The sequence below is a fragment of the Orbicella faveolata genome, unplaced genomic scaffold (genome assembly GCF_042242905.1).
Source record: "Orbicella faveolata isolate gen_17 unplaced genomic scaffold, um_ofav_v1 contig_26, whole genome shotgun sequence".
Lineage (NCBI taxonomy): Eukaryota > Metazoa > Cnidaria > Anthozoa > Scleractinia > Merulinidae > Orbicella > Orbicella faveolata.
This window is the reverse complement of record NW_028301554.1, coordinates 1,917,803-1,944,152: the sequence shown is the minus strand read 5'-3', so window position 1 is coordinate 1,944,152 and position 26,350 is coordinate 1,917,803. Positions and strand designations below refer to the sequence as shown.

Genomic DNA, 26,350 nt, shown 5'->3' with positions numbered 1-26,350 from the left:
CATTGGGTATAAAAAGTAACTTTTTAAACCATTGAGTACATATTATATATAAAACGTTGCTACATGTACAACAAGTATTAATATTTATTTGCAATGTTGTGGCCTCTATTAACAATAATTCTTTTCTTGTTTTGTGTTATGTTTTTAGACACAGGAGTACCAACACCTCATTACAATGCCTTGGTGTTGTCGGACATGTTCTTGGAGCAGCACCTTCACCATTTGTATAAGTGCATCACTGATTTCCCAGGAATGAAAGACGCAGTGGCTCTAATAAAAGTTTGGCGCATCAGTGCGAACTTGATCAGGTTTTGGCATTTTCTGTTTCCATTTTACACCTTGTCTTGTAAAATTTTATAGTTAACTCGGACTGAGGTGTAAGTGGTGACACCACTTTCTAATATTCTTCACACAGGGACGAGGCCGTTGTGGGGGATTTTTAGCGTCTGTTGATCTCTCATTTACTGTCAGTTAAAAAGATCAACAAGCACGTGAGCTCATACCAGATTCTGAGAGTTTTTCTGCAGTTCCTTGGTAAGCAATCAACATATGATTTCTCCTTACAACTTCATGCATTATCAAGGAGACATTAAGTGACGAGAATAAAAATAATCATTAATAGGCTCAGCCTTTAACATGGTTTGCACTGCTCCTAGAAGTCATTGAATACTCCTGGAATTTTAAAATGTACTTTTCAGTCCCGTGGGAGGACTCATGGTTAGTGCGCTTGTCTCCGGATTGAGTGGTCTGGGTTCAAGCCCTGGCCGGGGGACATTGTGTACATGTATGTTGTGTTCTTGGGCAAGACACTTCATTCTCACTGTGCCTCTCTCCACCCAGGTATATAAATGGGTAATGGCAAACTTAATGCTGGGGGTAACCCTGCCATGGACTAGCATTCCATCCAGGGGGGAGTAGAAATGCAGTGTATTCCTAGTCCCTTCATGCTACAGAGACTGGGACAAGCTTTGGTCTGATGAGCCACTTGGCTCGTATGCAGCATTTCAGGACTTAGAAAATGTCTTGAAAATTCTCTTTTTTCCAACCTACCCCTGGAAAACTTGTGGAATTTTGTAGGAGAAGAAAATTCTATCAGTTAACTTGGTAATGTTAAGTCAAATACTCAGACCGTGTTTTTTAAAGCATCAATTTTTACACCATGAAAAAGACTGCTTTGTATAGTATAGTTTTATAGTAGTTCGTACCATGAAAAACATGGAATTCCTATCATTCCTGAGTACGTAGTGCAAACTCTGTTTTAAGAAGAATGCAATTGGATTATCAAATGATGAACAATGTAAATCTGATTTATGATAAGATGTACATTGTGCATGATTTTATCAAGGGGAATCAAGAGCATTTCTACATTTAGTATGTTTCATTAAAATGACTTTTATTATCCTTTTGTTGAGAACACCTCCAATATATGATTATTAGGACTTCCACAGACCAGACACTTAGTTGTTGACAACTATTTTGTTATCGACACCTAAATATTATGGCACAACTAAAAAATGTACATGAGCTTTCGCCAACTAAACGCTTAATTTTTAGTTGTCAACAACTAAGCAATTTCCATTTTCGAAAAGGAAAACTGGTTTTAATTAGTTGTTGACAACTACGTTTTGACGAGTTTTCCTGTGTGTAGTCCTGAATCATTGGTTTAGTTGTCCACAACTATCAAAACATGACACACCTTTGACATGCTTATTGTGTTTTGAGCATGCATAGTGAATGTTCTCAAGGTCTTGCTGACCTGACTTGGACATCGACACCTAACACTCCAATGTGTGGAATGCTCGCTATGGACACAATTAGTTGTTGATAAAAATTAATTTAGTTGTCTTAAACAAATAGTTGTCAACAACTAAGTGTCTAGTCTGTGGAGGCCCTTTAAGTCTACTAAGACAAAGAAAGGAGTGTTTCCTCAATGGTGCTTAGTACATTTGGGATCCCCTGAAAAAATTGCCAGATATTTAGCTAGATGTTGTGATCTATCTGACAGAGATGACGACACTCAAACTAATAGTTCATAATTATTTCTTATTTCTGAAATGCTCGTTAAAATCATGTTAGGATCCACTGACTGGACTAAAGAAGGAATAACGATGACCAGAGAAGACATTGAAGAAGGGAATGTGGTAAGCTGATTCTGCAGATTTGAATTATATATATTAAAATACTTGCAGCTGTACACAAGATTTTTGTGGCCCACTGACTGTCAGATTAACAGGGTTCCACTACATATGAAGACATGATCATCGCAGTTATATACACAACTTAAGCAGTTGTGAAATTATAGCCTGAAAAAAAAAAAAAACAGTCTTTAGCAGGATTCAAACTCATGACCTCTACAATACTGGTGCAGTGCTCTACCAATTGACTGAGCTCTCAAGCCAACTGGGAGCTGGAAACATGACCCACTCCCTGAAGCGGGTCGCACACGGGATATGACAAGTCAAGAGAAAATGATTTTCTGTTGGAAAAGTATATGGTTAAAACAACAAATTAATTTCCGGTGAGGTAATTAGCTTTGCCAAATATCTTTAAAGATAGTAAGGTGTTGATTTCAGAGAGAGGAACTTTTCAGCGGAGTGCTTTTTATTTGGGTTGGTACATTTCACTGACCCCTAGCACGTGGACTAACAAGATAGACCTGGTACATGAACTACTTGAATGAACCACCAATGGACTACCCTAAATGTAAACCCCTAAAATTTCTAACCCAAAAGTTTAAGAATCAGTTTGTCTGCTCATGTTCCAATCTTCTAGGAACAATTTTTAAACTTCATCGCTTCTGCATGCGTTGCATGCCGTTTATTTATGATATTCCCAACGTGAGCCTCCATTGCAAGCTAGTTCCAGTCTAACACAAGGTATACGAATATGGTCTATTAACAGTTTATTCCACCTACTTTTCTGCAGGTGGCAGACCACTCATGTCTTCCAAGGGGAACCAGATTTCCTCTCCCCCCAACCCTCTCACCCGTGAGAGGAAAGTTCTGTTTTCGGAAACCAGAGAGTGTCAAAGTTGTTGGAAGTTATCTTCTTGGGACAGGAACGAAACCAGACTTGAATGTGGATATTGCTGTGGAGATGCCGAAGGTGAGAGGTTTTATGATTGCTTGACATTTTAGTTCTTTCTTTGCTCCTCTACTGTACATGCATGTACATGTACATTGTACTTTGGAACACAATTTGAACATGGCAAGCTACAAGGGGTTGGCTAGGTACTTTCTGCAGGTTCATTCTGGAGTTCCTCCAATCTCACTGTTATCATTTTGAAAGGGAGAAATGAATGGTGTTGTAATTGAACTTGTAGGTGATTGACTTGTAGTTTGTGTCATCAGTCCAGCGCAGTGATCAGAGAGGTGGAGAGAGAGATAGCCTTTATTTTAAAACAATGGGAATTAAAGCTAACGGAAGAAGCTTTAATGGAAGGAAAGAAAAGACCATGAGTGCTGTACATTCACTAGCTAGATTTACGGCTTCTCCTTCCATCTCTCACTTCCGTGAAATTCAATAGCAATTTTATGTGTCTACAAATTTTCATCATTGTCATGCACACATCCTTTTATGAAACTTCAGTAGGTCATAGCCTTTCTGCATGTAAATAAGCTATGGTATATTAATATAGATCTACGCTGTCAACACAAACATTCTGTCCATTTCTAGGCTAATTCTCAGAGTAGTCCTACTGTGCGTACACAAATACATGTAATATTGAGCACTACATGTACGTTGTACATAGATGTAAATGTACAATGTTGAATGCATTATAATACAACAGATGTTTCTCGGACAAAGTTGAATTCTTTTTTAAGTTTCTAGCGTGTTACATATATACACGTACAGTGTGTATAACTAAGTGAAATTAAGTGAAATTAATGCAAGCTTGTAATATTTTTTTGGCATTAGGAGTGTTTTCAACGGAAGGACTATCTGAACCTGAGATACCATCACAAACGTGCTGAGTTATATCTGTGAATCATAGCAGCACATTTAATGAAGAGTTCATTGTTTGAAAGTGTTCAATTCAGGCACATGAATGGTGAGGTACTGAGACCAATCCTTCTGGTCAAGCCTAAAGGTTAGTAACTAAACACCGCTTAAATACTGTATGTACTCTCTCCTCCACAGAGGTTTGAAACATCCGTTGTAAAAGCCACTGTGCAAGGTGAGTGCAGGTGCAAAGTCGAATGGATCACCATCGCCCTCATGTAACCCTGCACCTGCACTGAGTTTCATATTGTTCAATGGATTAAATTCTCCCCACCCGAAAAACCAATTTTAGCCTCTGCCGAGTAGCAACGTTTTCGAGTCACAGGCAAGAGATTTTTAACCTGTAAGTGCCAAGATTTTTAGGAGAAGGCACAACTACATGTATATCAAAAGATCAAACTTTCAAAGGTTCTTCAGGAGGACACTGCAAAGATTTCTGAGGATGTTTCCAATAATCATTATTTGCTAAGACCAGACTCCAAAAATGTGTTTTGTTTAAGACAGACTCCGAAGATATGTTTTGTCAAACAATGCCATTCCCTTAAAAATCACAGAGAATTGGGGATAAGTGTACTGTCATATATTAGTATACATGGTCTTTTCTTTCCTTGTACTTATTTGACCTTCCCCTTGGTCAATAACTCATAATATACCCCTACACCTACAGGTGCAGTAGGAAGTTTCACACAAGTTGCAAATTTGACATGTTCTTGAATAAAAAGTGCTTACAACTGATTCCTCTCATAGGTATAAAGCTGGGAAACAGTTTGTCATCAAATTGCATCCCTGTTCATCAGTGGGTACATTCAGACCTCAGAGGTTTTCTCCAAAAAAGAATAATGTCAGACAGAACTGGTTCAATGGCAAGGAGGGCGTGGCAGAAGATGGGGCTGGTAGGTTACAACTCTATAATTTGTTATTGGCAAAACAACCTGTGAGTCACTTTTAATTAATTATCAGTGGCTAAGATGTCAGGAAAACAAACTTTTGTAATGCAGCTGTACATTATATTGTAGCATACAGATTGATTGTAAATCTAATCTTAATCATTTAATATTGCTCATCTCGATTTTTGAACAGTTTTCATTTTCTGGTACATTTTTTGATACTTTTACCATTAATAAACTACTATCTTGTACAAGTTGGAAGGGATGTTGGAATTGTATTGTGTTTCTCTGTGAAAAATTATTTATATTACATGTAGTTTGAAAGTTGTATGCCCTCCCTATGAAGGTTTTTTGGGTTGAACCCTTCCACCCCTCCAGAAATTCCAGTATAACTTCATACTTTTCTATAAAATGTTTCGCTTTTGAGATCTCCCACATACTGGGAATTTCCAAATTACGATGCTCTCAACAAATATAAGCTCTAGGGTGGGTATGGATATTTTCTCAAACCACACATTCAGGGTTTAAAAGTAACTTTTTAAACCATTGAGTACATATTATATATAAAACATTGCTACATGTACAATAAATATTAATATTTATTTGCAATGTTGTGGCCTCTATTAACAATAATTCTTTTCTTGTTTTGTGTTATGTTTTTAGACACAGGAGTACCAACACCTCATTACAGTACAATGCCTTGGTGTTGTCGGACATGTTCTTGGAGCAGCACCTTCACCATTTGTATAAGTGCATTACTGATTTCCCAGGAATGAAAGACGCAGTGGCTCTAATAAAAGTTTGGCTGCATCAGTGCGAACTTGATCAGGTTTTGGCATTTTCTGTTTCCATTTTACACTTTGTCTTGTAAAATTTTATAGTTAACTCGGACTGAGGTGTAAGTGGTGACACCACTTTCTAATATTCTTTCTTCACACAGGGAAGAGGCCGTTGTGGGGGATGTTTAGCGTCTATGTTGATCTCTCATTTACTGTCAGTTAAAAAGATCAACAAGCACGTGAGCTCATACCAGATTCTGAGAGTTTTTTTGCAGTTCCTTGGTTAAAGCAATCAACATATGATTTCTCCTTACAACTTCATGCATTATCAAGGAGACATTAAGTGATGAGAATAAAAAGAATCATTAATAGGCTCAACCTTTAACATGGTTTGCACTGCTCCTAGAAGTCATTGAATACTCCTGGAATTTTAAAATGTACTTTTCAGTCCCATGGGAGGACTCATGGTTAGTGCGCTTGTCTCCAGATTGAGTGGTCTGGGTTCACGCCCTGGCCGGGGGACATTGTGTACATGTATGTTGTGTTCTTGGGCAAGACACTTCATTCTCACCATGCCTCTCTCCACCCAGGTATATAAATGGGTAATGGCAAACTTAATGCTGGGGGTAACCCTGGCATGGACTAGCATCCCATCCAGGGGGGAGTAGAAAATAATACAGTATATTCCTAGTCCCTTCATGCTACAGAAACTGGGACAAGCTTTGGCCTGATGGGCCACTTGGCTAGTATGCAGACTTAACCATTTCAGGTCTTAGAAAATGTCTTGAAAATTCTCTTTTTTCCAACCTACCCTTGGAAAACTTGTGGAACTTTTTAAGTTGGTAATGTTAAGTGAAATACTCAGACCGTGTTTTTTAAAGGATCAATTTTTACACCATGAAAAAGACTGCCTTATATAATGTAGTTTTATAGCAGTTCGTACCATGAAAAACATGGAATTCCTATCATTCCTGAGTACGTAGTGCAAACTCTGTTTTAAGAATTGGATTATCAAATGATGAACAATGTAAATCTGATTTATGATAAGATGTACATTGTGTATGATTTTATCAAGGGGAATCAAGAGCAGTTCTACATTTAGTATGTTTCATTAAAATGACTTTTATTATCCTTTTGTTGAGGACACCTCCAATGATTATTAGGACTTCCACAGACCAGACACTTAGTTGTTGACAACTATTTTGTTATCGACACCGAAATATTATGGTACAACTAAAAATGTAACGTACATGAGCTTTCGACAACTAAAATTAATGCTTAATTTTTAGTTGTCAAAAACAAAGCAGTTTCCATTTTCGAAAAGGAAAACTGCTTTTAATTAGTTGTTGACAACTACGTTTTGACGATTTTTCCTGTGTGTAGTCCTGAATGTTGGTTTAGTTGTCCAGAACCATCAAAACATGACACACCTTTGACATGCGTATTGTGTTTTCAGCATGCATAGTGAATGTTCCCAAGGTCTTGCTGAGCTGACTTGGACATCGACAACTAACACTCCAATGTGTGGAATGCTCACTATGGACACAATTGGTTGTTGATAAAAATTAATTTAGTTGTCTTAAACAAATAGTTGTCAACAACATTAACTAAGTGTCTAGTCTGTGGAGGCCCTTTAAGTCCACTAAGACAAAGAAAGGAGAGTTTCCACAGTGGTGCTTAATACATTTGGGATCCCCTGAAGAAATTGCCAGATATTTAATAGCTAGATGTTGTAATCTGTCTGACAGAGATGACAACACTCAAATTAATAATTCATAATTATTTGTTTTTTCTAAAATGCTCATTAGAATCATGTTAGGATCCACTGACTGGACTAAAGATGGAATAATGATGACCAGAGAAGACATTGAAGAAGGGAATGTGGTAAGCTGATTCTGTAGATTTGAATTATTTATTAAATACTAGCCCTTGCATCTGTACACAAGACATTGTTTACTCCAGCACCACTGTTGTACATACATTAGATAAAACAGTAGAAACCAACCCTACAGTGAGATTGTCTGTTGTTTAAAGCAGCGAGGATGATTTTTTCCCCAGTGTGGCCCTGCGCTTGGTTTATGAGACATAAATACGTAATATTTAGGTAACAAGCCTAATGCCTTTGATACATGTACTACCAGATTTTTGTGGCATGCTGACTGTCAGATTAACAGGGTTCCACTACATATGAAGACATGACTGATCATCACAGTTATATACACAACTTTTTAAGCAGTTGTGAAATTAAAGCCTGAAAAAAACTATCAGTCTTGAGCGGGATTCAAACCAGTGACTTCTACAATACCAGTGCAGTGCTCTACCAACTGAGCTACATGTATCAAGCCAACTGGGAGCTGGGAACATGACCAGCTCCCAGTTGGCTTTCGTTTTTTAGGTTTAACATATATGTACTTGCTCAGTATTTTCTCAGGACAGTGCACAGTAAAGCAGTTAGAGGTTCTAAAGAGGTTTTTAAAAATGTCAGATAAATGTTGTTTTGGACTGACTGTCATTTCATCATTGGCTTTCTTCTTCATGCCACAAAATGGCACAGTATACATGTATCAGTCCTCGTGCTCAAGGTTTTTGCAATCAATTATGTTTTACAGGGTTGGAAGACTAGCCCATTACTTACCCTCCAGGCTTGAGCTGGGAAGACCAGGACCTTTGCCCCTTTAGTCTTGTGAATTCCCCTACAGTTTGGGTTCTGATATCCATAATAAATAGTCACTGATTTCATTCAACTTCACAGCTTCACTCACAGTTTGCCCTAATCTTCCCTAATCTTTCTTTGCCCTAATTTTCCACTTGCATTGCTTTGTCACATAATACTCGTTCCCGGTTGCCAACACCCCTTAGTCAATCCGGGAAACTCCTGTAGGCCAGACCCCCAGGGACTGAGGCCCCAACCAGCAAAGCTCTCAGAGTCAATAACATGTGCAATCGTCACCACCACTACAAAGTTAAAAAAGTGTTTCTTTATTTTGTTGTTCTTACAGCCTTCCAAGGCAGATTTTCATTCCAGGTTTGATGTTGTGTTCGTTGATCCATCTGGCTACCTTAACTTGTGTGCTGGGATGACTGCGGCTCAATACAGGAAAGTAAGTGAACTGTGTTGTCAGTATTAAACATTAATTTGACATACAACTTTAAATGTTCAAGACTGAGTTTAAAGAACCCTGAGATTCACTGATGGGACAGAGGAATTACCAGCAAGTCAACCGCTGTCAAAACATGATAGATTTCATTGCTAAATGTACGTGTAGGTAATACAGGAAATTTAAATTAAAAATAAATTGTTTTCAATTTTCTGTGCACATATGTACAATTTCAGTGAAATTATTTGTGATCATGGCTCATCATATTGCTGGGAAGGATTTGTGTCAAAATGTGCTGTTCCAGAAAACATGCATATTCCTCCCACAGATGGGATTGAATTTCCTGGGGGTGTGGTGGGGGTTAGGAAGTTTCTGTGAAACCAAAAAGTTTGAAGAAATGTAGGAAACTTTGAAACGAAGGGGTGGGAGGTCTTGGAAAAAAATCCCTTAACATTGGGGGGACATATGGATATTTTCTGGAAGTACGTAATCAGCGTTCCATGGGCAGAACTTGAGGTCCAGGTTTGTGTTAACGATTCACCCATACTCAATCACTTTTCTCGCAGAATTCCCAATATCAGTGCTTTAGAAGTGGTCTGCAGGAGAAATGGTCTTCTCCGTCACCTTATGGATCATCCAGGGGACTGGAGCCCAGTTGTCACTGATTGGCTGCTTCATCTTGTCACTAGAGGCCTGGGAAAGAGAGTAGAGATGCTTTACTTCAAACCACAAACTCCACTTCAGGTGAATTAAATTTAGGAGATCATCAGGGGAACTGCATTTGTCTTGATATTTTAGCAACTTCTTCCAACTAGTATTATAAGAAATGTCTGGTGCTGAGTAGAGAGAAGTTGTTTGTTGACAATGGAGTTTAACTGAGGTGGTGGTTTGCATACTATTAAATATAGAATCTTTAGAAGTTCATACGTCACATTTTGGAAATCTTTTGGATGTCATTGGTACCTTTTGAGAAGTCTTTGTGTCAACTGGAAACTATTCATGCATTATAATTTTCAGAAATCTTTGCAATAAATTTTCCTTGCATTCAACAATTAGTGCTTAAATTATCTTGATACAAGGCAACATGGAAACTACAACATACATGTATTTGTTTTGCAATTTATTCATTCCATCATTCATTGTAATCTTCAATTACAAGAATTTTTATAATAAATTTGCCATAGATTTACAACAGTTGGTGCTGAAAGTCTTGATATTGACAACAAAAATTATGAATTCATCAGAATTTTTACCATTTGGTTAGTATTATAAATTGATGGTTAGTTAAAGCATGCAAAGGTTATCTACATGTATACACCCAGCTAAACCTTATTTTCTAAGTGTAATACCCTTTTGCAGCTATAGGGAATTAGTTTTTAGTATGTAATGAACCACTGTGGATTTAGATTCTTTATGTAGTAAACACACAGTGTGTTGTTTCAAACTTGTGCTCTTTTAATGTAGTGGCCTGTGAACAAAGCTCCACTCTCCAGAAGTCAAAGCAGTGTGACACTGGGCTTGTTACTGAATTCTGACCATGCAGATGCCGTGCTCGACACAGGGCCCCCAGCTGACAGTAGTGAGGTCAGTGGTTATCTGTTCTATTGGCATGTTTCTCTGTGTATTGTAGTCAATGCACATAGGACCCTGAGCTGACAGTACTGAAGGTCAGTGGTTATCTGTTCTATTGGCATGTACTCTGTGTATTGTAGTCAATGTACATAGGACCCTGAGCTGACAGTACTGAGGGTCCGTGGTTATCTCTTTTATTGTATGTACAGTGTACGCTGGTAGTTGTTAATTCAGCTCCTAATGTGAGGGTCAGTGGTTATCTGTTCTATTAGCATGTACTCTGTGTAGTGTAGTCAATGTGCAGGTCAGTGGTTATCTGTTTTATTGTATGCACAGTGTACGCTGCTAGTTGTTAATTCAGCTCCTAGTCTGAGGGTCAGTGGTTATCTGTTTTATTGTATGTGCAATGTACGCTGTTGTTAATTGTCAATATACATGTAGGACACTCAGCTGACAGCACTGAGGGTCAGTGGTGTTCTTTATTTATGTATGTACCAGTGTTCTAGACAAGTAAGGGGTCTCAGGGCAAACAAGGTCAGCTACATGTACATGACCCAACAAATTGATAGAAAATTTATAATGATTTGGTTGGAGCAGTGGGAATTGACCCATTGGAATTCCATATCTTGACACCCTACATATGTACATTGGTAAATTAACCAGAACCCTGACATACAGTACAATGTATCCAGCTTTCAATATCAGAAAAACAAAATGAAACAAAGTTTTCAGCTGCAAATGAGATACAAATGTATATTGAGAAAAATCTGATCTGCTTCCTGTACCTTTAAGCTCCATCCAGCCTCCCCTCCCTTTGCCTGTGTGTCCTCCCCCCCTGTGGAGTCTCAGTTTCCACTTGATAATACTTTTTCATTTATTTTGCCTTTAGTTCATAAGGGATGGATCTTGATGGTTGTAGGGGATTGGACAATTGCCAAAATGGAAGTAAAAAGACTGAAAAAGTCCTTGTGACCTTAGGATCCTGTGTTTGCTGAAAAATATCCTTGGTGAACTTAAGGGTGGGAAATAATCTTCATGTTTGGTTAAAATTTTTCTCCTCCTCCCAAAGGAAAAGATTTGTTCCTAAACTGCACATGACGCATTTTCACTTGTTGTTATTTTTTTGTCCTGGCAGGCTCCATCTTTCCGTGCATTTTGGGGTGAGAAATCGGAGTTGCGCCGATTGAAAGATGGTTCTATTCTTGAGGCGGTGGTTTGGTCCTGCAACAGCATGGCAGAGAGAAGAACTATCTGTGGAAGAATTATTAAACATCTTCTTCAAAGGTGAAAAATTATTTCTTAAGCTTTATTAACAGCTGGAGCATGGCATAATGACTAGCATTCCACCATGCAATGGAAACTGAAGGTGAGCTTCCCCTTTCCACTTCCCCTTTTCCCCTTCCTCCTTCTCCCTTCCCCCTTCCCCCATTTCCCTCTTTCCCCTTCCATCCTCCCCCTCTCTTCTCCCCCCTCCCTTCTCTCCTTCCCCTTTTCCCCTCCCTCCTTCTCCCTTCCCCCTTCCCCCCTTCCCCCATTTCCCTCTTTGTCCTTCCATCCTCCCCCTCTCTTCTCCCCCCTCCCTTCTCTCCCTCCCCTTTTCCCCTCCCTCCTTCTCCCTTCCCCCTTCCCCCCTTCCCCCATTTCCCTCTTTCTCCTTCCATCCTCCCCCTCTCTTCTCCCCCCTCCCTTCTCTCCTTCCCCTTTTCCCCTCCCTCCTTCTCCCTTCTCCCTTCCCCCTTCCCCCCTTCCCCCATTTCCCTCTTTCCCCTTCCATCCTCCCCCTCTCTTCTCCCTCCTCCCTTCTCTCCTTCCCCTTTTCCCCTCCCTCCTTCTCCCTTCCCCCTTCCCCCCTTCCCCCATCTCCTTCTTTCCCCTTCCATCCTCCCCCTCTCTTCTCCCCCCTCCCTTCTCTCCTTCCCCTTTTCCCCTCCCTCCTTCTCCCTTCCCCCTTCCCCCCTTCCCCCATTTCCCTCTTTCTCCTTCCATCCTCCCCCTCTCTTCTCCCCCCTCCCTTCTCTCCTTCCCCTTTTCCCCTCCCTCCTCCCTTCCCCCTTCCCCCCTTCCCCCATTTCCCTCTTTCTCCTTCCATCCTCCCCCTCCCTTCTCCCCCCTCCCTTCTCTCCCTCCCTTTTTCCCCTCCCTCCTTCTCCCTTCCCCCTTCCCCCTTCCCCCCTTCCCCCATTTCCCTCTTTCTCCTTCCATCCTCCCCCTCTCTTCTCCCCCCTCCCTTCTCTCCTTCCCCTTTTCCCCTCCCTCCTTCTCCCTTCTCCCTTCCCCCTTCCCCCCTTCCCCCATTTCCCTCTTTACCCTTCCATCCTCCCCCTCTCTTCTCCCTCCTCCCTTCTCTCCTTCCCCTTTTCCCCTCCCTCCTTCTCCCTTCCCCCTTCCCCCCTTCCCCCATCTCCTTCTTTCCCCTTCCATCCTCCCCCTCTCTTCTCCCCCCTCCCTTCTCTCCTTCCCCTTTTCCCCTCCCTCCTTCTCCCTTCCCCCTTCCCCCCTTCCCCCATTTCCCTCTTTCTCCTTCCATCCTCCCCCTCTCTTCTCCCCCCTCCCTTCTCTCCTTCCCCTTTTCCCCTCCCTCCTTCTCCCTTCCCCTTCCCCCCTTCCCCTATCTCCCTCTTTCCCCTTCCATCCTCCCCCTTTCTTCTCCCCCCTCCCTTCTCTCCTTCCCCTTTTCCCCTCCCTCCTTCTCCCTTCCTCCTTCTCCCTTCCCCCCTTTCCCCATCTCCCTCTTTCCCCTTCCATCCTCCCCCTCTCTTCTCCCCCCTCCCTTCTCTCCTTCCCCTTTTCCCCTCCCTCCTTCTCTCTTTCCCCTTCCCCCTTCCCCCTTCCCCCATTTCCCCCTTTCTCCCTCCATCCTCCCCCTCTCTTCTCCCCCCTCCCTTCTCTCCTTCCCCTTTTCCCCTCCATCCTTCTCCCTTCCCCCTTCCCCTTCCCCCTTTCCCCTTTCCCCTATCTCCCTCTTTCCCCTTCCATCCTCCCCCTCTCTTCTCCCCCCTCCCTTCTCTCCTTCCCCTTTTCCCCTCCCTCCTTCTCCCTTCCCCCTTCCCCCTTCCCCCCTTCCCCCATCTCCCTCTTTCCCCTTCCATCCTCCCCCTCTCTTCTTCCCCCTCCCTTCTCTCCTTCCCTTTTTCCCGTCCCTCCTTCTCCCTTCCCCCTGCCCCCCTTCCCCTATCTCCCTCTTTCTCCTTCCATCCTCCCCCTCTCTTCTCCCCCCTCCCTTCTCTCCTTCCCCTTTTCCCCTCCCTCCTTCTCCCTTCCCCCTTCCCCCTTCCCCCCTTCCCCCATCTCCCTCTTTCCCCTTCCATCCTCCCCCTCTTTTCTCCCCCCTCCCTTCTCTCCTTCCCCTTTTCCCTTCTCTCCTTCTCCCTTCCCCCTTCCCCCTTCCCCCCTTCCCCTATCTCCCTCTTTCTCCTTCCATCCTCCCCCTCTCTTCTCCCCCCTCCCTTCTCTCCTTCCCCTTTTCCCCTCCCTCCTTCTCCCTTCCCCCTTCCCCCTTCCCCCCTTCCCTCATCTCCCTCTTTCCCCTTCCATCCTCTCCCTCTCATCTCCCCCCTCCCTTCTCTCCTTCCCCTTTTCCCCTCCCTCCTTCTCCCTTCCCCCTCCCCATTTCCCCCCTTCCCCCATTTCCCTCTTTCACCTTCCATCCTCCCCCTCTCTTCCCCCCCCTCCCCCCTCCCTTCTCTTCTTCCCCTTTTCCCCTCCCTCCTTCTTCCTTCCCCCTTCCCCCCTTCCCCCATTTCCCTCTTTTTCCTTCTATCCTCCCCCTCTCTTCTCCCCCCTCCCTTCTCTCCTTCCACTTTTCCCCTCCATCCTCCTCCTGCCGCTTTCCCCCTTCCACCCTCCACCTTCCTCACCCCCTCCCCTGATGCCACCTTTACCTGACCCACTAGCATGGGGAAAGTTTATTAAAACTCAATTTTTTTTGTAGACACGGTGGTGTTGATCCAGCATTGCTGACTTTTGTTGTGAATCAGCTGGACTGTGTACTGCAGACACATGGTGCATCGTGTGACAGTGGAACAGGTGATGAAGAAGCTCAGAGAGTGATTCAGGTGTACAATGCTTTGTGTAAACAGATCCGTGCGTTGGATTTGCCGCTCAATGTCAACTCGATTCAGGGAATTAGCTCTGTTTTCAGGGGAGCAGAGGTAGGGAAAACACTTAGGAGTTTTTATGATCAACATCCAGTTTCCCCTTACAATGTCAGTACAGTCTCAAGCAGTCAGGTGCTGAGAATAAAGAAAACCATCAACAAGGAAAACTGATAAAGATCAGTTCCATCCAGCAGAATTTTTATCGGTTCCTGGCAAAGATGTTACAAGCAATTTGCCTTATACTGTAAAATGACGATAGTAAGATTTTTGCTTATTTTGTTCAAAAGGTTTTTCCTTTGGACGGCTTTCAGCGGGGATGCACATTTTACATGTAGTGGAAAAAGTTTTCATTTCAAATTTTTTTTTTTGCCTTAGAGGGCTACATGTGAAACAAAATAACCCTAAGCTTTGCATTTGGGAGGCCTTACTTACACTGTAGACCAAAGTATGCACATAAGAAAGATTTATGAGGCTTTGTTGTTCTTCTGTCTAGGTTTTTCCACCAAGCCCTTGTTTTAAAAATAGCAAAGTTAAGCCACAAATTGGTGATGAAAGGTTGGCGTGCAATGTACTCCTTCCTTCGGAAATAAAACACACAATTTGGTGTCCAGCCATGGAAGGTGAGAGTCTATAAAAGAACATTTTTCTTACAATGGCTGCGACTTCACAGCACCTTAGTTTAATAATAATAGTAATGGTAATAATAATAATAATAATAATAATAGTTGGTATTATTATTATCATTATTATTATTATTATTTTAATGAACTTTATTTACTGAGGGTGACACATGACAGTATGAACTGATAAACTAGTGACCCTCTGTGCTAAACATCTATGGGTAATTATAAAATAACTTAGAATAGTACAAAGTAGGAATATTAATTGCAAAAACATCTCTACATCTACATTTAAAATATATATAAAATTAATTATTAAGGTGGCCGAACACAGTTTTCGTGCGCACTTTTGTTGATGCAATTCAGCGCGCGTACAAGGATTGAAAAACAAACATGCCTTCAATAGAGTGATCATTTTATTTACTCAACATCCGCACTATATGCGCTAATTTTCTCCATTATTGAACGCAGTGTATTGATGCCTTTAGTCTTTTATTACAACGCTATGTTAGAAAGGTAACGACGCAAAGAACCCAGCAATTCTCAGCTTTTTCTTTGTTACCGAAAGAACCCAGCTAACTGCAGCGCATGCGCAGTTGCTCGAAAAATTGAGACCCATTGCTTTTGCAGAAACTTGCCGATTTCTAACGATCCGGTCGTTAGAATTTCAAGAAATTTGGCAAAAAAATAATTCAGAGATCACGCGAATGATCTATCGCAAAAAATCTGAATTTTGACATAGGGAATTTTTAATAATACAGAACATGCAGTGAAAACGATTTACGGCGAATTACGAAAGTCGCCTATGTCAAAATTTTATTAGAACAGTGTTGACAGAAGGGATTTAATGTCAATTCATAGTGGGCAAATGATGAAAAAAATCTAGCGACTGAATTTTTTTTAAATAAACAAAACCCATTTTTTAAGCCTTGTTTTTAACCAGCCCCGTTGCCATGGCAACAGCACTTACCTTAGCGAAAATGTGAGAATAAACCCTTCTGTGGTTAACCTTGACTCTTGCAAAAAACGGGCGCCAAAGCATAAATAGCTTTAAAGTAATGGTGAATTAGGCAGAAGCTCTTGAAAACTGTGTTCGGCCACCTTAAGAATTAAAAATTAATTCAAAGCACATGAATATCTCTATTCACAACACTATGCTAAGAAATGTTTTTTTCATGGCCGAGCTAAAGGAACCGATGGTGTCCTTTTTACGTATTTCTAGAGGAATTCCATTCCAGAGCTTTGCCTCATGAACTTGAAAGGTCCTGCTTCCTTCCGCTTCTCTGTTCTACCAAGGACACATTAAATTATAATTCGCGTAAGCTCGTGATCTAAAGTTCATAAATTCCAATACAGTTATGATATATAAGGGCCTCCAAAGACTAGACATTTAGTTGTCGACAAGTACTTGTTATCGACAATTAATTGTGTTCCATGCGAGCTGTTACCGGCGACCTTTCGCTCGATAAATAGACTCCAAATTCATCCAAAATGATCCAAAGGACAATCAACAATTACATAGCTGGCAGAATTACAGATTCTTTAATCTCCTCAGTAGGATAGAACCGTAAAACTAGAAAGCAAATACATGACGAAATTCCATGAGAAACTGAACCGTTCGCGAGTACATGTGCAAGCCGAAATACAAGAAAATCTTACGACAATACAATAAATCAGAGCGAAAACGAGTTACAAATACCTTTGTCCAGCGACGAAGGGCAATGAACTGGTCTTAAATCCTAAAGGATCCAAGGAAAAAATAATCTATTTTGTCACAAACGAGCAAGATAACTTCGATTGCCTTACATCTGGCGTTAGCAAGCACACCTGTTTTTGCCGAGCGCGCGCTAAGAACCTTGGGAATTTACCCAAGCGTCTTTTCGGCTTAACGTTAGTTACACGAGCATTCCACACTATGGAGTGTTGGTTGTCCATAACTAAGTCACGCCAGCGAGAGCTTGACGTTCACTACGCATGCCCAAAACACAAGACGCATGCTCAAATGTGTGTCATGTTTCGATAGCTGTTGAGAACTAGACCAATGATTCCCACACACGTAAAAACGGTCAAAACGTACTTGTCGACAACTAAAGCAGTTTCCTTTTTCGAAATGGGAAACTGCCTAGTTGTCGACAACTAAAAATTAATTGTTTGGTTGTCGACATCTCATCTCACACACAACGTTTTTTTTTCATTAGTTGTCGATAACATTTAGTTGTCCACAGCTAAGTGTCAAGTCTGGAGGCCCTAACAGAAGGCCCTAACAGAAAAATAGCCATGAACAAGCTAGTGAGTAGCGTGTATAGATTATGGCGATAAAAACATTGTGAAAAATTGAAAGAACTACTTTCTCTAAGAGTAATGTATTGTGCTGTCAGCAAGTTAGAGTTGCTTGTTGCTCTTTGTTTGAAGTCTTGCAGACCCAAAAATGTAATTATGGAGACTGATAGCAATAACACATCAGTATAAGTTCAGATTTGGCTAGCAGGTTGTGTTTTATAACTCTTAGGCCAGTAAAAAACAGCCTCTAGTATTTCGTGAAACTGAAACTTGACAGAGTTGTTATTTGCAATAAATAGCCAAATAAGGTTGTAAAAATTAAACACAGTTGGAATTACGAAAGGTATATCTCTGGAATTTGTTTAACTTTAACCACTTTAATATCTATAGTTTTCAACGTTTCAAGGATTTGATATCTTGTAAGCTGTAATGAAGCATTCAAAAAAAAAAAAAAAAAGGAAAATTTGGAACCAAAATCTGACTAGTGGAAAATCTGGCGAGTTAAAAACTCAGTGTTCTGGCTGGTAAAATCTGACATGCCACTAGCCTGTATTAAAAAGTTAATCTCCATTCCTAAAATGTCTTTTGTGTTTGGTGCTGTAAATTTAGTCATTTAATGTTAAACGAAAAAGTCTAAAGTTCTAGCTTTCTCCAAGTTGTTTTACAGTTCGAGACCAGTGGTAAATGGCCGGATGATCTAGCTGCTATTCAACACATTAAAGCAGCTTTTCACATCAGACTTGCTAAGTTGCTGAAAAGCGAGTGTTCGCTTGTAACTACGGCTTCGCCTCAGCATGTAGATGTTCTTAAGGTGAGTAACTAAAAAATTTCGGTTCAAAGGATTAACGCGTCAACAAAACCAACTGGCTTTCCACAAATAGGATTCATCTAAGGTCTAGTCCACACTGCGGTGGAGAAATTTGAAAACCAATCTTTATTTCTATGGTTAGGTTTACCGTCCACACTAGTCCGTCATGAAAACGGAGCTTTTTGAAAACGCTCTTCAAACGGGAAGAATTCGAAAATGCCGGCTAGTGTGAACGGAAAATATTTTGAGAACGGAGGGGGTACAAACTTGAGTGGGTCCAATTTCATTGGGATCGAAACAGACACCTCTTTATTGCGTTTCGTTAGCGAATAAGGCCACAGTGTCTGTAAGCCCAAAAATATTGCAATTAGATCTTTGAAGTGAAGTGTTCTCTGCCAAATATTGTTTAAGTGGACTTAGTCAACTGGTGAGGTTCCTTAAGGAACAAGTTCACATTTAGCGACCATAGTTTCACGCGCCTTGCAGCCGCAAGATGGCAAGATTCGATATCCCGTGGACAGAACTCTTAAAATTTTTTTAACTTCCCACATTGCTTTTTTTGTTCATTTTTGGACAATGTGGAGATAGTTGTAAATAAAATCTGTTTCTGGAAAGAAAAGTAGGGGTCACCGAACGTCCAAGATCGTTAAATCCAGGCAAAGCTATAGCAAGGGCCATCTGCTCTATCATTGTTCATTTTATTACTTAGCGCGCGCTCTCATGCATGACGTGGCGTGTGAATTTTCGTGCGCAGTAAGGATGTGCAGAAACAATTATCGCTAACGTCCTAAATTTGACATGTGAGCTGATGAGAACCTTCCCAGCATGAAATTCATGTGTTTTTCTCCGGCAGGATGGCCTTGTATTTAGAATCAAGATTATGCATTACCGGAAAATGGTGTTGCTTCAAAAAAATGAAATCACACAGGAGCTTAAAACAGATTGCGAGAAGAAAGCTAAAGAACTGGAACGGGAAATAACGCATTTGCCGCTCTTAACAAGCACACTTCATGGGTAGGTACTGTTCAGAAATACTCTTCTACATCCACATATACACTTAGTTAAGTCGCTAAAAATCGTAAGATATCACACCAACTGTAAAAATGTGAATAAAAATAATACAATGGGATATTAATAACTAACTAACTGTGATTTAAAACTGCCTAGGTCATTGAGTTTGTCGAATAAACCACTCGCTTGGTTGATAAGACACATGTATCCTTTCTATTCTGGTCAAAATTCACAGGAGCGTGTATGTTTGCGAGTGACAAACCAAACTGGCAAGGCCGCACTTGTACTTATCATTTCGTTTTGCTGTTCTGTTTTTGCAGCATACAACAGCATTACCGCGGATTTACCGGAACTATCCGTTTGTCCAAACGCTGGGTGGCCGCTCAACTGATGGCTGATCACGTGACTGATGAGTGTATTGAGTTACTGGTGGCTTCTCTCTTCCTCTCCCCAGTCCCCTTTACTCCTCCCAGGTAACGCAATAAGCCACTTCCGGCTGAGTTTCTTTTCGCCTCTGTGAGGACTAGAAAAGAATCTTTTTCGGAATCATTTCTTGCACCAACGTGTTGATTTTCATGTAAATCCAACTCAATTTTATATGAAATGTTTTGAACGAGCCCTTTTGTGAAACAGAGGCAAAAGGCAACTCGAAAATGGAGTATTAATTTAACATTCCAACGTAGAAAAGAGTGTTTTCAGAGTTGCAAAATCCTCTTTTCAAACTCATTTATAATTCATCAAGTTAAAACAAAGAATACCAGAACCATGAGGGAGGTTTGGATACCCGCTCTTAATTAGCATAGATTTTGACGATTGTACTTCTCCGTTTACTCCTTAGTTTTTGTTTTGATTGGGAAGATATATTTAACACTCGCGATTGTTTCATCGGCTATCCAAACACCTTGAATTTCGTCAAAAATACATCGCTGCGCGTCGTATTTTCAACTCTCGTCAGTTAATGTGTTGTTTTCGAACTAGTACCTCTTAGAGTTGAAAAGAATTTAAGCCACACCCGGTAAACAGGATCCTGTTACCTCTTAGAGATTCTTTTTAACTTTTCCGACGATCACCGCTGTTCTTTTGATATGGGGGTGCCCGCGGGCTTTGCAGAAGTCGATCGACTCTCGCCTATTTGGCTTTCTTCCTCACGAATAAGTGCATTTGTAATTATAAATACGTATTTACTGCAGAAAATTTGTTTAGTTTAGACAATACTCCTTTTTACAGGTCTCCCCTGGTTGGATTTCTCCGATTTCTTCACCTTCTTTCTTCAACCGACTGGGAAACAACTCCTGTCATTCTAAATTTTAACAACGGCATTTCTGGTGAGTGGATGAGGTATCGTTATTTATCTTTCACTTCTTCAGTTTTTTTTTTTTTTTTTTTTCACAAGTTTCAAGCGAGAAGGGCATGGAAATGAAGAAAGCAGTCATTTTAGAAATTGTGCTGACCAAAAATTTAAATTCTCCCGTGTCAATTTGAAGGGGATATATGGACAACAGTGAGAAGAATTGACATGTTGACTCCTAAGGGAAGTTGTAACCGAAAGCGTGATTGTCTTGTTTTTTCTCAGCAGCCGCGACTTGGAAACTGTGATGACCAAATGTAAAATTTTCCTATGTTAATTTGAAGAGAATGTATGAACAACAGTGAGGATAAAAGATATGTTGACTCATTGGACAGTGTTCACCAAAACCGTGATTGTCTTGGGTTTTTCTCCGCAGCAACTTTGAAACTATGGTGACCAACTGACCAAAAATCAAAGTCTCCCATGTTGATTTAAAGAGAGTGAGGAGAATCGATATGTTGATTCTTGGACGTGTGGAAAATGCTTACCTAAATGTACTTGTGTTGTTTTTTCTCCTTAGTGGCTGACTACCAAGAAATATCCGCCAAGTTTTCCAAAAACAGAACGCAACTTCCAGCAATATTTATCGCTACTCCAAAAGACAAGTTCACCTCTATGTGGACCAAAGATAAGCCTTCTAAACAGGTCAGCTGATTTGTTTGGACTATTTCGCTTACTTTTTACTTTCATCGTTCATTTAGTCTATTGTAAGGATGTGAGCATGTTGTGCACCGAAGAATTAACTGTAGATCAGGCCGAAGTTGGCACTGAAAGAGACTGAGAAAATAGGATTTTTGTTCGTTATAGAATTGCAAAACACCAAGGTTAACGCGCGTTCCAAACTACCAGTAGATACATGTAGAACGTCTTGTGCATTATTTAGAACAGTATCTACACTTTAATCAGTATTTACATGTTATGTCTTTCCCGCTATAGATTGTCAACAGACTCTCTGAGCTGGCAAGGGAGTCACACTTGATCTTAGAACGTCAAATTGAAACATGCGCACTACAGCCAACCGATTTCAAGGTAAGACGATGACCTGATGACTGAGGCGTCACCTTGGTAACTGTCAAAAGTTGAACCCTAATTCCTTTCGAGTAAGGTACTTTCCAACAGTATCACCGGTAGGGGTTTTTCTAAGTTGTTGTTGTTGTATTTTTTTGACAAGTGATGTCTGTCATACAATTCAAATTAAGTAAGGTTCCATTATCCCAAACACAAGTTAGCCACTTTGCAGCACGTGATGCCTTATGCAAAGAAGGATTTTACGCGACTTGTCTAAGAATGGTGTATGGCACACTGCCCCACCCACCCGACCCCTTATTCTTTGCCCGACCCTCACCCAAGACAGACTTAGCGTATTGCCGATATTCAGCAAAGAAGACCATGCTTATACAGTAAAAGCCCGCCTGTAAGAACCAATTGGTTTAAGAACCTACTGGCAGAAATTTGCCATTTAATACCCAAAGATATAAGAACCTGTTAAGCCAAGCAAGATCAAGCAAGCTCGATTATGTGAATTACGGTAAAACATTTTCACCAAGGAATGTGAATTTGAGAGGGCAAATTTGTGTTACAAGAAAATACCTGATACGGTAGTGAATAAGTACTGCATATTTAAGGACCAAACCCAATTTTATTGATTTTTCTGGTAATCAATAACTATATCTCCCTCATGGAAATTAAGAACCAAATAAAAACCTACTTAACCTCGAATGCCAAAAAGCTACCTCAAAATACAAGGAACTATTTTGCCAAACTTCAAAAAATGTTGGTTCTTACCCGCGGGTCGTCACTGCAACTCTTCCACTCCTGTCTTTACTTTCCTCAGCAAATCTTCCGCCCGCCTTTGGATCACTATGACGTCATCATCCATCTGCACAGTCGTCTTCTCTCTCGTAGAACCCAGGCCCTTGATAAAGGGAAACATCCGGCAGAAGCCTCGTTTTCACGTCCTTCAGTTTTACTTCCGGTCGTAAATTTTGATCCTGCACAGTTGTATCTTAAAGAACTTAAGGTAAGGAAAGATTCGACGAGCAATCTTAAGCTGTTTCTGGCGTAATTTGAGTAATCCTAAGTTACGAAATTTACCCTGCAGAATATGGAGCAAACATTTGCCTTTTTGATCTTAACACCCTGAGAAAAGCCTCTGGAAGTAGTTATATATATATGTTTCTGATCCAATGAACGAAATGTCAAATTTTATTTGCAAGGAATATTCGGTAAATAACGGAAGTGAAGTTATACCCACTGCAATCTGACAAATACTCTGTTTCCTTGGTTTCTCTGTTTTGTTTTCTTCCAGGATGCTTTTTCTGACATTGCGCTGTTCTTTCACGATGTGTACGGAGGCGACTTGATAGGAATTCTATGGAAGCCTCAGAGTTTTGTGCCGGCCCCGTTCAAGGTACAGGCAGCATTTAGAGTCTTTTATCCTTCAGTCTTAGTATAGATTAATTTCTAGATTCTCCATACCGTGTCCTGTGGGAGGCACGGTGGCTTCACGGTCAGTGCGCTCATCTCCGGATCGAGCGGTCCGGGTTCGTGCCCTTGCTGGAGACATTGCCTTCTGTCCCTGGGCAAGACACTCGCGGTGCCTCTCTTCACCCAGGTGTATAAATGGGTACCGGCAAACTTATTGCTGGGGGCAACCCTGCGATGGACTAGCATCCCATCCAGGGGTAGTAGAGATACTTCTAGTCGCTTCATGCTTCAGAAACCCGGATAAGCTCCAGCTGATAGACCTCTTGGCTCGTATGCAGGATTGACCTTTTACCTTTACCATACCGTGTCATAACAGATTAAAGTACTCGCGTCATAAATATGAATGACTGTAGCATCAGAGATAAAACTGCTCCTCACTTAAACATCGTTTCCCCAGTTTTTTGTTTGGGTTCTGTCTGTCTAAACCAACGTTGGCATAGTAACAAAAGCCAGATCGACATCTACAGCTATAAAACTGCATTGTCACGATCAACGAAGCTTGTTTAGCTTAGCGAAAACCTGTTTATACGAAACCCGTTTCGTGAAAAGCAAGTTGGTAATTTTTATTCCTTTGTTCGCATAAGGGGCGCGTTCCATTCAATCAAAAATTTCGGAATTTGCGTAATAGGAACTAATGGCACTGAAATGTCCTGGGGAAGTTGCCAGGAAATCCAAAAATTATTGGTCCTCGGGCAATTTCTTCTTCTTAAGTCTCGTCCCTGACAGGAACTCAAAGTTCACATTTTTCGTCTGAGCTGTATCGAAACTATTTCAATCATTCTCAAAATAGACGCATTTCAATCATGATTCATTCAAAGCCCCGCCTGATGTGAACGCTTTTCCTGATGAAACATTCATTAATTATTAGACCATCTACCCCCTACCCCGTCAAGTCTCCCGTTTTGTGCTGGCGTCCAGCTCTCGCGATTTTACCCGCGCGTTCAACGATCGAATAAAAATACAAGAAAAAATGGCTGCGAACAGTCTAATGTTTTATTCGTGATTGGTCTAAACATGTTTATTCCTAATGTGAACGCAGTATGACATGTTCCTTATCTCGAACCAAGATGTCCTAAGGATCTGGACACGAAGTTCCCATGTTCTATGTCAACTTTTCCCCACCCCCCTCAGCTTAAGTCGGAACAATGTCATAACGTGGCATAAAGTAATCTAAAACGTTACCAAGTTGAAGTGGTATGGGGCGGACATAACCCGAGTAAAACAAGTTTTCCAGTCTGTGGAATTCATAGAAAATAGATCTGTAAACGAGTGATTAGAATTTTATATCTACTAACCCTAGAACTTGATGTGTCAAATTCTTTTATTGCCGGTTTTCATGTGACGTGGCCATATTCCAAAATTAAAAATTACCTTTCCATTTTCAGGTTTCAGTTGCATCATATAAAAGACCCTTTAGAAACTTGACATTTTAAAATGTCTTAGCTCGACAGGGTTCTTCGTTTTGTAACTGTGGGCAGATTTGAATTTCCTAGCTAGGCTGTCGCGTAGGTCAGAAGATGAGTTCTCGCTTTAGTTTTCGCAAACTGAACAGTTCTTGCACTAGAAGAATTATTTATTTCAACGTGCCGGAGCTCAAGAGTAATAACGCTTCGTTTCAATAGCGAAACTCAACGACAGATGTTTCTGTTACTTTACGGCCGCCATGTTGGTGCCCCTCCGAGGGGCACCAACATGGCGTCTCCATTATATCATCGATCTGTCATATCCCAGATTCTTGACTTAATTTACTCAATGGTTACGATTTTTGGTTTTGATCACATGACCAGTGAAAACCAGCAATTGCCACTGTTTTGTCTCCTTATCCTTTCTTGTTGATTTGTAATTTGTTCACGTTTTATCAGGTGTTACACGCGCAGTGCAAGATGCCATTAATCAATCCTCAAACGGCTGAAAAGGTTGGTAACTAGATATATAAACAATAGCCTCCATTTGGCGCGAAAATATGCTCGGATATTTGTCCGCCGACATTATTTGTTCCAAGAAGCGCACAGGTTTCCGAGAGCGTAGCTCGAGGAAAACTGTGAGCTTTGAGGAACAGATAATGTCCGCGGACAAATATCCGAGCATATTTTCAAAGTCAAATGGAGGCTATTGTGTTTACATGTATTATCGTTCAAATATTTTTCGCAACACGCGCAGTTTTGAAAAGTGGGAAATATTCTCGGCTATTTCCCTGTTTTAGCTGGGGATTATTAGGTCACGTGAGGCGTTTAGACTAATCGCGCGTGCGAAAATGTTTGATGGATTATAAGTAATGGTAATAGGACTGAGTGGAGTCCAATTCGGTGATATCTATGTACTTCGTAAATGGACTAAGAGCATAAACGGGGATCTCGACGGAAAACTAAAAGGAAAATATCTCACAGCAGGAGAATGGCACCATAGACAGTATTAAATTGACCCTTTTCTGCTGTCCGGTCAGCCTTCCAATTTGTTTTATAGTGTAAAAGGTGAAGGTGATATACTTCTCATGGGATAAAAGTTAACTTTTTTAAAAGCTAACTTTAAAAATAGTTTGTTTAAAATAGATTGTTTTTCAAAATTCCACGAACTCTCCTTCACTTTTGTAAGAAACCCCAACCCTCACCCCCACCCCCACCCCGAACACCCCACCCCCACCTATAAAAACGCAGCAAAAGTGAATGATCCCAAAGGGTAATCAAAACTCCAACCAAAATATGCAGCCGAAGCGAAGCGCGGGGAAACATGAAGTCAACGCCAAGCGCGGGAAAACATGCAAACGTTGCCAAGCAACAAAAAGCATACAAACGCTGGGAAGCGCGGGAAAAGTTGCAAACGTTGCTAAACGGGATAAAGCATGGAAACATTGCCCATTGCGAGAAAATATGGAACTGATGATAAGGGCGGGAAAACGCACGGAGGTAAAGCCCCAATTGGTTTCTCCTTTGTTCCTGATTGGTTGAAAACTCAATATGTTTGCTCAGGTTGGTAAGATTACGATGTAGCTTTCGAATGCTTTTGACAATCAATCGAAAAATCGTTTTATTGAGATATTCTCGAGTAACGTTTTCATAGTAAAGCAACTGTTTAGTTGTGGTGATAACTTTTGTTGCTGTTGTTGTTTTGGTTGTTGCTGTCGTTGTTGTTGTTGTTGTTTTAAGTCGTTTTTTGTATTCAGTCCAAACAGGGCCAGACCTGGGTCATCCCGAACATATCAGCCATCTTGTCTAATTTTCAGACCATCGGAGAGGGACTGGTGAAGAAGATCGAAGTGTTGAATGCGTGAAAAGAGAGAGGACAAGCGTGACATGTAAAAGTGAAATAATAAAGCTCTGATGAAATCAAAAACACCTTTATTAAAGGAATCGAATACCTATAA

The 26,350-nt window shown here is 41.0% G+C and overlaps 1 protein-coding gene and 1 pseudogene across 2 annotated transcripts; both read left to right on the top strand.

Annotated features, from left to right (window-relative positions):
- The first annotated feature begins 453 nt into the window (after nucleotides 1-453).
- LOC149107575 (nucleolar protein 6-like) lies at nucleotides 454-4,092 on the top strand. Its single transcript, XM_089295373.1, has 4 exons — nucleotides 454-534; nucleotides 2,077-2,141; nucleotides 2,926-3,105; nucleotides 3,919-4,092. Exons 2-4 carry the CDS (start codon nucleotides 2,109-2,111, stop codon nucleotides 3,985-3,987), a joined length of 282 nt encoding a protein of 93 aa, XP_089151499.1. The 5' UTR covers nucleotides 454-534; nucleotides 2,077-2,108; the 3' UTR covers nucleotides 3,988-4,092.
- Nucleotides 4,045-26,350, top strand: LOC149107574 (nucleolar protein 6-like; annotated as a pseudogene). Its single transcript, XR_016209201.1, has 22 exons — nucleotides 4,045-4,056; nucleotides 4,141-4,220; nucleotides 4,750-4,895; nucleotides 5,553-5,756; nucleotides 7,477-7,552; nucleotides 8,668-8,769; nucleotides 9,095-9,165; nucleotides 9,333-9,510; nucleotides 10,231-10,350; nucleotides 11,474-11,622; nucleotides 14,270-14,489; nucleotides 14,929-15,055; nucleotides 17,992-18,146; nucleotides 18,997-19,157; nucleotides 19,475-19,627; nucleotides 20,382-20,479; nucleotides 21,023-21,147; nucleotides 21,439-21,531; nucleotides 22,337-22,522; nucleotides 22,811-22,912; nucleotides 24,852-24,905; nucleotides 26,150-26,350. The product of XR_016209201.1 is annotated as a nucleolar protein 6-like (transcript).